General features: G+C 38.8%; 1 protein-coding gene and 1 pseudogene across 1 annotated transcript in view; both read left to right on the top strand.

Moving 5' to 3' along the window:
* The window catches only part of LOC118836269 (vomeronasal type-2 receptor 26-like), a 49,847-nt gene that overhangs the window by 8,611 nt on the left and 27,653 nt on the right, over positions 1-13,583 (top strand). The window contains exons 2-4 of the mRNA XM_036743601.1: positions 17-308; positions 2,557-3,360; positions 5,951-6,178. Of these exons, the coding sequence (XP_036599496.1) occupies positions 17-308; positions 2,557-3,360; positions 5,951-6,178 (1,324 nt within the window). The remainder of the gene's footprint in view (positions 1-16; positions 309-2,556; positions 3,361-5,950; positions 6,179-13,583) is intronic.
* LOC118838645 lies at positions 7,257-8,320 on the top strand (annotated as a pseudogene).

The raw sequence follows: 13,583 nt of genomic DNA on the forward strand, positions 1-13,583 counted from the left end.
TCCCCACTCCCTGCAGGTGGCTACACAAAAATTACCAGCAGGTTCTGGCCCTGATGTTTGCTGTGGAGGAGATCAACAAGGACCCCTGGCTGCTACCTAATACTACCCTGGGATTTCACATTTACAATACCTACCATAGTGATGCCAGGACATTGGAGAGCTCCCTGAGGTGGCTTTCTGGAAAGGATCAGACCACCCCTAATTATAGTTGTCAGAAGAAAGACAAGTCCATTGCTGTTGTTGGAGGAGCCACATCTGCTCTTTCAGTCCAGATGGGGACACTTCTGGAGCTCTACAGAATACCACAGGTAGGGAATCTTGAATCTACCATCTCTTGCCCTCCTTTTGAGGTGAAGTGAACTGTGTGTCTCCTATATGCCACACACTGCTAAGGACTTTACAAATACAATATAATTTGACCCTTAGAACCACCCTAGGAGGTAGGTGCTATTTATTAATCTCCCTTTTCCTGTTGAAGAAATTTTAGCACAGAAGAATTGAGTTCCTTAACCAGGGTCGCATAGCTAATAACTGACTAAGTTTGCCTTTGAACTCAGGTCTTCCTGCCTTCAAGCTCAACAGTCTATCCACGATGCCACCTAGATGCCGCATAACTGTTGAGTATTGAGTTTGAACTGAGGGCTTTCTGACTCCAAATCCAGCAATCTATCTGAGCTGGTGTGGCAAAATGGAATTAGTACCTCAATAAGGCTTAGAAGACAGCATGACAGGCTAATCCTAATACGCTTCCTTCCCCAGATTTTAGTGTTGCAGGTGTTTAGGAGTTATTTTCAAAAAAATGCTTCACCTGGTGGCTAACTTTCAGGGATTTATTCCAGTTCAGTCAGGCTGCTTGCCAGGTCTCATCTTTCCATTTGAACTCTGCTGGCATGTCCTCAGTAACTTCAGGTTTTCTTCCACATCATAACCACATGAGACATGGGGAAAGACTGTAGTCCTTTTACAGAACAGATTTTAGTCACTTACTTTTTAGACCTGGGAGAGCCTTCACTAACAACATAACCTGATTTTCTAATTTTAAAGACAACAAAATCTGAGATTCAGAGAATTTAAATGACTTCTGTGAACTCTTACTTTTAGTCTTAATGGCTATGTAATTCCTTGCTCTTTGTGAACTCTTGGGAGGAATGTTTGAACCAACTATTCCTCTTATATGACCTTACTAAATAATTATTTCTAACAGCTAATGAATTCTGGCTTACTAATTTATATTAACTGATATTCCATGGGATGGGGGGAGAGAAAGGCTCATGCTAGGGACTAATGTGTAATAACATGAGGAAGACATTCCCAGTCTCTCACATTTACCCTTAGAAACCTGAGGTGAGAAGTATCCAATCGTCCTCTGAAAGTCTGGCATGCCAGTGTGAATGGGGGACAGTAGAGCGAGCCCAAGGCCTGGGCAAAAGATTGATACATTCCTTTGGGTAAATCACTTAAGTGCTCATTGATCTCCAGGGGTGAGGAACCTGTGGCCTCTAGGTCACATATGTCCCTTGGGGTCCTCAAGTCCTCCCCTTTGACAGAATCTAAACCTCATAGAATGAACCCCCTTAACGAAAGGATTTGTTCTTTAAAATTTGGACTCAGTCAAAAGGCTGCACCCAAGGACCTCCTAGGCCACTTGTGGCCTCAAGGTCGCAAATTCCCTGCCTTTGCTAGGTTCTTCTAAACCTAAATGTCACAGAAAAGATGCTCACTTGCATTGGTAGAAGGATGTTCTTTACTCAAATGATTGAACAGGTCTCTATTCCTAAAAACTCTATTTTTTTTTCAAAAAGAGTCATCAATGTTGCAAGCATAATTGAAATAAATATTCTCATTTCTATTCAAATCGATCAATAGCAGTGAAATAAAGCCTTGGGTATTGTGAAATAGCGTATTTCATTCATGCAGCAACACTGGAGATCAGGTGCTATTACTGTGCCCATTTTTCAGTTGAGGCAGACAGTGATTAAGTGACTTGTCCAGGGATGCACAGCGAGTAAATTTCTGACACTGGATTTGAATTTTGATCTTCCTGACTCAAGGCCTAGTGTTCTATCTAATGTAAAACCTAGCTAACTCATACATGCAGGCACATATTTATTCACCAAGCACTTTGATCTTAGCAGCACCATTCTGCTGGAATTCCACTTTGCTTGAAGAAAGACTCACTTCTTAAACTACCACAATCTCTTATAGATAGTAGTAATGTGTCAGTTTTACCCAGGAAATTGCTTTGGGGCTAAACGATGACAGACTCAGGAGAAATCCTGAACAATTTGGGAGAGAAGTCACAGAGGGTTCAAGGCACTGAAGGATTTAAAACCAGTAGCATCAGAGTATTCTGGCTTCCACCCATTGGCTTTCAGCCGACTTAATCTTAGAGTGGTTCAAATGTTCCCCACCCCATGCAAATAGTCACCTAAAGCAGCCCACTCTATTTTTTCCTTAATGAAGCTAACTAGATTAGGTAATATGTTGAGATTTTTAGCTATGCCTCAGTATCACTTTCAGATAGCCCAGTGAGAACCATCTTTCTTTCCCATCCAGTTAAGTTATGGCCCATTTGATCCTTCCCTGAGTGACAAGGCCCAGTTTCCTTCCCTCTACCAGATGGCCCCTCAGGACTCCTCCCTGCACCTGGGTGTTGTCCAGCTGCTGTTACATTTTGGCTGGACTTGGGTGGGACTGGTTGTCACCAATGACATGAGAGGTGAGAAGTTTCTCTGGGACATGGGTGAAGAGATGAGAAGAAACAAAGCCTGTGTGGCCTTCACAGAGAAGATCCCTGTCAGTGAGAGACGCCATGCTGAATCTGTGGAAGGTTTTATGCCAAGAATTGCGGCATCATCAGCCATGGTGATAATCATCCATGGTGATACAGACTCACTGATGAACCTGAGATATTCTCTGGCACCTGTATTTGGACTGTGGAAGGTGTGGATTATCACATCACACTGGGATGTTACCATGAGACCCTACAATCATGATGGTGAAACTTTTCATGGAGCTCTCATATTTTCACACCAGACAAGTGAGATTCCTGGTTTCAAAGCCTTTCTCAGAACGGTCACCCCAACCAAGTACCCAGGAGATATTTTCCTTAAGAGGTTTTGGGTTTCAGCATTTGAGTGTCCAAATGAGCCAACCAAACTGGAGCAAGAGGACTGTTCACTGAATGCTTCCTTGGAAATGCTGCCATTGCACTATTTTGATATGACCATGTCTAGCCTCAGTTACTCACTCTACAATGCTGTGTATTCTGTGGCCTGGGCTCTTCATGAAATGCTCCAGACCAGATCAGAAATGGGATCTGTGATAAATGAAATGAGCTTGATGCCTCAACCATGGCAGGTAATGCCCCCTATTCCTGAGGTGAGGTCCATTGGTATCCCCAGGCTAACAAGTGGACATTCCTGGTTTGCTACTTTCCTTGGCATTGACATTTCTCTTACTTTTACTTGGCATGTTACAGACTTGCAGATGTACATTCCTTGTTTCACTTTATTTTCTTAGTTTGGCTTTCTTTGGAAGCCTTAAGAGTTTTTTCTTTATGGATACACCATGATACTGAGGGCTTACCCGTAACTGCAAAGCACTATTTTGTACCCATTCTTTCTAAAGGACTAAGCCTTCCTCTCAGAACAACAAAAAAGATTTTCTCAAGCCTCGTGCCTAGGAGAGTGCTTTGAATCCAATGTAGAATGCATGCCAAATTCGTTCTTAAGGAACAGTGACCAGATTGTTAGATGCAGGAACATGATGAAACATAAATGCCCTCTTTATAAAGTTCTACTTCCAATTTTGGGGGCTAATTCTCCCTTTTTTCTCATTCTATGTGCTTTATAATAAGGCCTTATACAGAAAAAACTTCTCAGTGGCAACCCATGATGGACAAGAAAAGCAGGTTTAGAAGAAATCACTCTTTTTTGAGAGACATGATGGTAGCCTCAGCTTTAATTTCATGGTGAATTAGAGTCCTCATTTTAGAGCATGGGTTGTAACCTGGGGTCTACTATTAGATACTGCCACCCAAGAGGTCCATAGACAGATTTCAAAAGGTCTGTGAATTTCAAAGGGAAAAAATTATGTCTTTATTTTCAATAACTTCTAATTGAAATTTAGAATTTTTCCATTAATGATGAAAAACAAAGTAACATGGTTTTAAAAAGAGATCTTTAGGCTTCACCTTTCTGCAAAAAAAGGACCATGAAAAAATGTTTAAAACCTGGTTTTAGAAGAGTCTCATTCACTGCCCCAGTCCCAAGCTGGAGTAAAATTTGTTGTGACAATTTTTTAAAAATCTTAATTTTGTTCTTTTTTTTAAAAAAAGTTTTAATGATATTTAAAATATGTATCCATATAATCCTTCTCTAGTAGACTATCACCTCATTAGAAAAAATCATAATCAAAATAAAATGATGCATTGACCACATCTGACAATGTTTGTTTCATTTTATCCCATTAGTCCACTGCTACTATGACAAGAAAAGTGTGCTAATTAGTCCTCTGAAATCAAGATTGGTCGTTGCATTGACAAATATTGTGACATCTGACATCATTCAATGTTGTTTTCCTTTAAAATGGTATTTTCTCCCTTTTTTCTCTGTCTTTCTTCTTGGGAACCATGTACCATGATCATATCTATTCTGACATAATGCTTGGACAGGATGTGTTAGATTTCTCCCTGTTGGCCCTGCTCACCATCCCTGTAGCTATCTAAATTAAAGTGCCCTAGATGTAGTAAGTGTCCACTAGTTGACATAGTGCATAGAGCACTGGGCTTGGAATCAAGAAGACTTATGGTTATGAGTTCAAATCCAGCCTCAGATGCTTGCTAGCTGTGTGACCCTGGCCAAGTCATTTAACCCTGTTTGCCTCAGTTCTTCATTTATAAAAACAAGATGGAGAAGGAAATGGCGAATCACTCCAGCCCTTTTGTCAAGAAAACTCCCTGGGGTAACAAAGAGTTGCACATGACTGCACACAAAAGCCAGAAAGGTTCCATGTGTGGGAGCAGTAACTATGTATCTGCAATCCAATATAGCTAAGCATGCAGAGTCTCATTGACAGGAGGCCAATGAGCACAATGCTTCATTTGGCCAGCAGCTTCTGAAGATTATGTTCTCAGGTATGTGGTGATCATCATTTCTATTAGTGTTCTCCATGCCTCATTCTCATTATAGGCCGAATGAGCTGAGAGGCACACACTGCTCATAGGAGTGAGAACCAGGACTGCTTCACACTACTTGGTATGGGAGTGAGCCCTGGTTAATATGAGTGATCAGGGACTTAGAATGAGAAAGGTTCAACCAGTTTCAACTTTGCCCATTCACCTGGACCCCATCACTATCAACAAATTGATTAATAATCTGGGATGTGATTTAATTTAGTTTTTAAAGTTGTAGTAGTACTAGTAGCAGTAGTAGCAGTAGTAGTAGTAGGAGGAGGAGGAGGAGGAGGAGTAGCAGCAGTACTAGTAGCAGCAGCAGCAGCAGCAGCAGCAGCAGCAGCAGCAGTAGTAGTAGTAGTTGCTAACATTTACATAAGACTCTAAAGTTTGCCAAGTACTTTACATGGGTTATCTCATCTAACTCCCAAGCAAGCATTTAATGTGTTCAAGGCAGCGGAAGAAGGATGGTAGCAATTTCATTCAGGATCATTTTTTGAGTTTCCTTCTTATATAAATCCTGGTAAAAAGAAGAACTTTTGAAAATGAATTCTATAACAGTAACACAACCCTCGGGCCTTGAGGCTTCCACACCTGCAATGATTCTTTGTGTAAAGACTGTGCTTAGAAAATGTTTGTTTTATGAGCAAATGAACAATTGAGTCAATGGATAAATGAATGTGCTACTAGGTTTCCTGCCTGGACCATTGACCTTGGTCCTGTTTTTCCCTGCCTCTGGACATAAGAGAGTGACTCAATTCTTTCTCCATCTAGCTTCACTTACCTCTGAGGAATATTTCCTTTAACAACACTGCTGGGGACCAGGTGGTTCTGGATGAGGAAAAGAATCCTGCGGCAAAATATGATATCATGAACTATAGGATGCTGCCTAATTATGATGAGGTTCTGGTGAAAGTGGGACAGTTTGTCCCCCAGTCTCTACTTGGTCAAGATTTCACCATTTGTGAAAAGGAGCTATATGAAAAGAGGATTGATTTGAAGGTCTGTACAAAAATCTAAATGCCATTTAATGTTTCCAGTCACCCTAACCCCATTTGGGTCATCATTCATTCATTCAACCCTCCCTCCTCCACCCCAGGCTGTTTATATCTTTCTCTTCCCAGCAGTGGCCCATTTATGGTGAAGTCAAAATAAATTATCATTATTATCATCGTTATTTTAAAGGAAAGTGAACTGAGTAGATTTGCAAATAATATGGATATTTGGCAATTGACATTAGTCCATGGCCACAATAACAATTCAGGCCGCCCTGGGGGAGAGGATAGAGAGATGGTATATGTGTCAGAAAGACATGGGGTTAATTTTGGCCTCCTACATAGACTACCTCTGTGACCCTGGACAAGTCACTTTGCTTCTCAGGGCTCCAGAAAACTCTGCCTCTGCTCATCTGACGCTAATCTTTACAGGCTGAGGGAATTTCTTCATTAAGATTTCCTATGATAGTTTCCCCCTTCTCGATTTGTACAATATTAATGCTATCTGAGGCCTATGACCCCATATGCAGAGATTAGTACATTCACATTAAAGAGCAGGAAAAGGATTGAAGCACAGTCTGAAGCACATGAAATTGGGGAGACAACTTTCAAATAATTCTGTACATACAAGATATATACAGGATAAAATGGAAACAATCACAGTGAGGTCAGAGTGTGAAGGGATCAAAGTAGTTAAATCATTGATCGAGTTGATTTATTTCCTTAAATTGGCTGAATGTCCCAGAAAGTTGACATTAGGCTAATTGTTCATTGGGTTACCCATTTGGTTATTTTCACTGCATTGAACTTTGGATGCAGGTATTTCTTTTACCTCTTGGAAGTCTTCTAGCCACACTGTGCCCTGCTCTTGATGTAGACTGCGATCGTGCTCAATAAGCCATCTTGTCTGACTCATCATTCTCTTGCCTTAATAACTTTGAAGTCCATTAAAATTACAGCAGTTTCAGCTGTGAGCTCTTCTGCCCAGCAAGCACTTGCCTCCCCCTGCCTCCAGGTGCAGCACCACCTCCTCTCTCTCTTAATGGTATAAACTTTCCACGTCAAAGTTTGCCATGGCTATAGCTGCTCTTGCTGTTGACAATGGCTCTGAGATGGGCAAAGCTGACTTTGCAGGAGACGACAGCCCTTGGGCTGTCTTCCCTTCCATTGCTGGGTGCCCCACACATCAAGATGTGATGGTGGATATGGGCCAGAAAGACAACTTCATGGGGGATGAGGCCCAGACCAAGAGAGGTATTCTGACCCTGAAGCACCCCACAGAACATGGTATTGTCACCAACTGGTATGACATGGATATGTGACATCGTACTTTCTACAATGAGGTCTATCTGGCCCCTGAAGAGCACCCTGTGCTACTCACAAAAGCCCCCCTGAGCCTCAAAGCCAACAGAGAAAAGATGACTTAGATTATGTGTGAAACCTTCAATACCCCAGCCATGCACATTGCCATAAAGACTGTGCTATCCCTGTACACCTCTGATCAAATCACTGGTATTGTGATGGAGTCTGGTAATGGTGTGACCCACACTGTGCCCACCGATGAAGGTTGTGCCCTTCCCCACACCATCCACTGTCTAGATCTGTCTGGCCATGATCTGATGGACTACCTTATGAAGATCCTGACCACAGCCGAGAGGGAAATTGTGCATGACATCAAGGAGAAACTGTATTACACTGCCCTAGACTTTGAGCAGTAAATGGCCACTGATGAATTAAGCTCCTCTCTGGAAAAGAACTATGAACTCCCTGATGGTCAGGTTATCACCATTGACAACAAGAGTTTCTGATGCCCAGAAGCTCTCTTCCAACCATCTTTCTTAGGTATGGAATCCTGTGCAATCCATGAAACTACCTTCAACTTAATCATGAAGTGTGATGTTGACATCTGTAAAGATTTGTATGCCAGTACTGTATTGTCTGGTACCATGTACCTAGACATTGCTGACAGGTTGCCAAAAGATTATAGCCCTAGCACAAAGAAAACATTATCATTGTGCCACCTGAGGTCAAATATTCTGTCTGGTTTCTAGGCTCCATCCTGACATCTCTTTCCGCCTTCCAGCAGTTGTGGATCAGTGAGGAGTATGATCCATCTAGGCACTCCATTGTCCACTACAAATATTTCTGAATGGATTGTTTCTTAAAAGAATACTTCCTTCTTAATCATATTGTGAATGAAGAATCAGCACAAAGTGAAAAACCACAAGAAAGAAAAAAACAAATGAAAAGAATATGCTTTGATCTGCATTCAGACTCCATAGTCCTTTCTTTGGATGTGAAAAACATTTTCCATTATGGATGTTTTGGAATTGTCTAAGATCATTATATTGCTGAGAAGACCTAAATCTATCATAGTTGATCATCACACAATGTTGCTGTTGCCACGTACAATGTTCTCCTGGTTCTGCTCATTTCACTCAACATTAGTTCATATAAGTTTTTCCAGGGTTTTTTTTCTGAGAGCATCCTGCTCATCATTTCTTATTGTACAATAGTATTCCATCACAATCACATACCAGAACTGTTCAGCCATTGCCGTATCGATGTGTATTCCCTCAATTTCCAGTTCTTTGCCACCACAGGAGCTGCTATGAATACTTTTGGATATATAGGATCTTTCTGCTTTTTTATTATCTCTTTGGGATACAGAACTAGTAGTGATATTACTGGATCAAGGGGTATGCAATGTTTGGTTTCTCCTTAGCCATAGTTTCAAATTCCTCTCCAGAATGGTTGGATCAGTCCATAACTCCACCAACAATGCATTAGTGTTCCAATTTTTTCACATATTCTCCAACATTTATCATGTTCATTTTCTGCCATATTAGGCAATTTGATAGGTGTAAAGTGGTATCTCCAAGTTGTTTGAATTTTAATTCTCTAATCAATAGCGATTTAGAGCATTTTATAGGATTATAGATAGCTTTGAATCCTTCATCTGAAAACTGCATGTTCATATCCTTTCACCATTGATCAATTGGGGAATGACTTGCATGCTAATAAATTGGACTCAGTTCTCTATATATTTTAGAAATGAGGCCTTCATCAGAAACACTGGCTCTAAAAAATTGTTGTCTGTCCTTCTGTTTTCCTTTTAATCTTGATTGCATTGGTTTTATTCATGTAAAACCTTTTCAATTTAATGTAATCAAAATTATCCATGTTGTATTTCATACTATTCTCTATCTCTTCTTTCATCATAAATTCTTCCCGTCTCCATAGATCTGACAGGTAAATTATTCCTTACTCACCTAACTTGCTTTATGGTATCACACTTTCTGTCTAAATCATGTATCCCTTTCAACCTCCCCTTGGTATACAGGGTGAAATATTGGTCTATGCCTCATTTCTGCCATACTATTTTCCAGTTTTCACAACAGTTTTTGTCACATTGTGAGTTCTTATCCCAGAAGTTGGAGACTTGTAAGTAGATTACTTCTTTGCTTAACTTTGATGGCCACACAGATGAATTTACCTTAGAGATGCTTATCTTACTCCAATAAAACTAATAGCTTAGGATGTCCCAAGATAGACCATAAGTTATTCTCTTCTAAGATGACTGGTTGTACTGAAATTATTTTCTGATTTACCCTCACTAGTAGCTATATACCTTGGTCCCACAAACTGATGAAGCATAGTTGGGACATAGTTGAAAACACAGTTGTTTGCATAATACTCTGAGATACATAAAGGACCTCATTCTATACACAACAGGTTTATAACAAGCCCAAATACTCACTTTTTTAGTAGTTTGGAATGTTAAAGTGACCATAATTTCAGGTTGAATAGTTTTGATCTTCCAAATCTGTATCTTATTATAGTAACTAAGGGGTATTAGCTTACAAGATAAAGATTTAATCTGCTTTCCTCCTGCCATGATTCTAGCAAATTGACATAGAAAGAAAAGGAGGGATTTAATGTAAATTTCAGAAAGAGTCCATATAGTCATGAAAGTCATATATTTAAAATGACTCTAGACAGTATAATATGCATAGGAGTATACCTGCAAAAACTATCCCAGCAACTATATAAACAAAATTATTAAAAAAACATTCATACAGATTTGTCAGTTTATTAGTAGCAGATCTTAAACTATAAGGCACTAATTGTCAGAACTATCTCCTATTTTCTACGATAGAGAAAGGTAGACCAAGGGAACGGAGATAGAGTTTAAAGAAGTTTACAGAAGTAAATAAATATAATAACATTGTATTTGACAAGTATAAAGGCAAGATTTTGGGATAATAATTCCTTATTTAGTGAAAATTGTTGGGAAAACTGGAAAATAGTATGACAGAAACTGGGAATAGACCAGTATCTTACAATATTTGCCAAGTTAAGGTCAAAATGGATACATGATCTAGATATGTAGATTTTAAAAGAAAATTAGAAAAACATGGAACATATTACTTATCAGACGTGATGAGAGGCAAAAAAAATTATGAATAAACAAGAGATAGAGAGCAAAGGTAGGTGCAAATGGATAATTTCAATTATATTAAAATAAAAAAGGTTGTGCAAATAAAATAAATGTTGCTAAGATGAGAAAAGCAGAAAATTGGGAAAATATTTTTATAGACTTCCTCAGATAGGGATCTCATATCTCAAATATGCAAGGGGAATATGCTTTTACTATAAAAAAGAAAACAACAGTTTAAGACAGTTTGCAGAAAACATGAGCATGAGCAGGATAAGACAGAGGGTGACATCCTCCAGATTGTCAACAGTGTACCCCCATGAAGAATCAGCTGTCATGGAGACCATCAACTCCACCATTGTGTAGCATAGGACACAAACCCTGATAAACTCCCACATCCAGGTAGGAAAAAATGAGACTCCAACATCAATCAGTGGTCCTTAGCTGCCTCTTTCTTTGACCTGATGATTTGAGCCTTATCTGGCACCTGTAAGACATCATGTGTTTGTTTTCTATACTTTCTGTCCCGTTTTGTGCACTTGGGTTTGGGGGATCAGAGGAACCCAACACTTAAATGCACTTGATGTAAAATGCCAGCCACGCTTTCAGCTGGACTAATTGTGCATTATATACCCATAATCCTTTCATCTTGGAGAAGGGCTAGCTCATCATTAGAAGAATGCAATTTCATTAAGGTGAATGAAGAATTTATTATCTACTTTGCTTTATAAGTAGGGATTATTTCATTCATTGTGCTGTTATCTCCAACACCTCACACAGTGACTGGCACATAGTAGATAATTATTAAATGATTGTTGGTAGATGGATTTGGCAGAGAGTGATTTAGAAGACTTTTAGGTAATTGAATTACTACACAATTACTATATCATGCTTCCTCCGCAGATTTATAATCCAATTTCTACAATCCTTTTGTAGACCCTTCTGTTTAGATCATCTTTAGTATACTCCCATTGCTAGATTATTCCCCCATTTTTCTTATGTGAAGATTTTTCACAACAGAGTGCTACTCCACCATCCTTTTATCTATTATGTTACTTTTGATTTAGGTTTATTCTTCTAAAGACTTATTTTTTTACAATCCATCTGTGACATTGATTTGTACAAATTTATTCAGAACTCCTTTATACCTCTTTGAATGTGCTTACAGTTTGTGTTTCTCTGTAAATTTTCTGACTCCAAGGTTTTTATACCTTAGTTTTTGGGGGTTTTTTCTGAGTCTCTTTTTGGGATTCTCTTCTCTGGATGACTGAAATCTCTATTGTTATTCTTTCTAAATGAGTTATTTGGAGAAAAGCAATAATTTTGAAAGAAAGACTGCATAGCATGGTTTTGAAAATAATTCAGTTGGAAAAGCATTCTGGAAAGATGGCAGAGTAGGGCAGAAATTTCCAGGCTCTTCAGATTTCCTCCATAAACAGACAGAAAATTACCTAGAAGTGAACATAGTGCAGGAAAAATAAAGGGACAAAGCAGTTGTCCTCCTGAAAACTTCTTGAGAGGACCTCAGAGAAGACTCCAGGGGCTGAGTTTTGGTCTGAGCAAAGTAGAAACATCTTTAGGTTGACTCCACTGAATCAATAAATAGTGGACCCTGAAGGAAGCAGACTAAGTACAATAAATTTTACCTCAACCCTCACATCATTTATGGCCGTAAGAAATTTCATCATAGGAATTTATATCTCACAGCCTCAGGAACTTTCACCTCACAGACTTTTACCTAACAAACCTTCATCTAAAGATCAATGGATGGCTGACTAAGAAAAGATTGAGGGACCCCCTGCTAATTCCAGAAGTCAGATCTACTGGTGCTGACTAGACATGATGCTCTGTCACAGCTATGGGCAAGGAGAAGGAAACATAGGCTAAAGGAGTACAGCAGCACAGGGAGCTAGAACATTTTCTGAAAAGTGTGCCTGGGACTTAGGGGAGGAAGAGAGGATTCCCTGATATTAAGCCCCTGGACAGGATTTAGAAAACAATTGTTAAAAAGACCTGAGGCCTATGACAATATTACCCACTACTTGCAATTAAAACTTAACGATGATGATGAGCCACACAAATAAAATAAGAAAAATTAAAAATGAAACTGAGTAAGCAGAGGAAAAAGAACCTGACCGTTAATAGCTTCTTTGGTGAAAAGAAAATCTAGACTCATATTGAAAGGAAGATAGTGAGGTAAAAAATAAAAATAAAAAAGCCACTCAGATCCCAAAGCAGGTTGAGATTAAGGTTAAATAATTAGTAAAGTAAGGTTAAGTAATCATAAGCCCAAAAAGTAATCTCAGAAGACTCAAAAAGGAATACAAAAATCCAGTAAGAGAAAATGAGGAAAAATTAGAAAAAATAACAGCAATTCAAAAAATTATGAATAGAAAGTTAGCCATTTAGAAACATATGTACAAAATCTTATGGAAGAAAATGAAAAAAACAGAATTCAAAAACCAAATAAAAGAGAACAAGGAAAAATTTTAAAAAAAGCAATTCAAAAAATTATGAAAATCAAGTTAGCCATTTAGAAAAGGAGATACAAAAATCTTAAGAAAGAAAATAACTCCTCCAAAACTAAAATCAGGCAAGTGAAATAGAATGATACTTAAGACATCGAGAAATAATAAACTTAGGAAAAGCTAGAAGAGAATCTGAAACATCTTATTAGAAAAACAAATGATCTGGAGAACAAACTGAGGACAGAAAATATAGGAATTGTCAGTCTACCTGAAAGTTATGATTAAAAAAATATGAATATAATATTAGAAGAAATTAAGGAAAGTTGCTCTGAAGTTCTAGAACAAGAAAGTAAAGTAGAAATAGAAAAAATTCACCAATCATCACCTGAAAGAGATCCTAAGAAGAAAACTTACAGGAATGTCATAGCCAAGTTTGATGCTTCCAAGGCTAAAGAGAGAATATTGCAAACAACAAGAAAAAAAACCAAATTAAATAGTGTGGGAAA

The sequence above is a fragment of the Trichosurus vulpecula genome, chromosome 2 (genome assembly GCF_011100635.1).
Source record: "Trichosurus vulpecula isolate mTriVul1 chromosome 2, mTriVul1.pri, whole genome shotgun sequence".
In the NCBI taxonomy this organism is placed as follows: Eukaryota; Metazoa; Chordata; class Mammalia; order Diprotodontia; family Phalangeridae; genus Trichosurus; species Trichosurus vulpecula.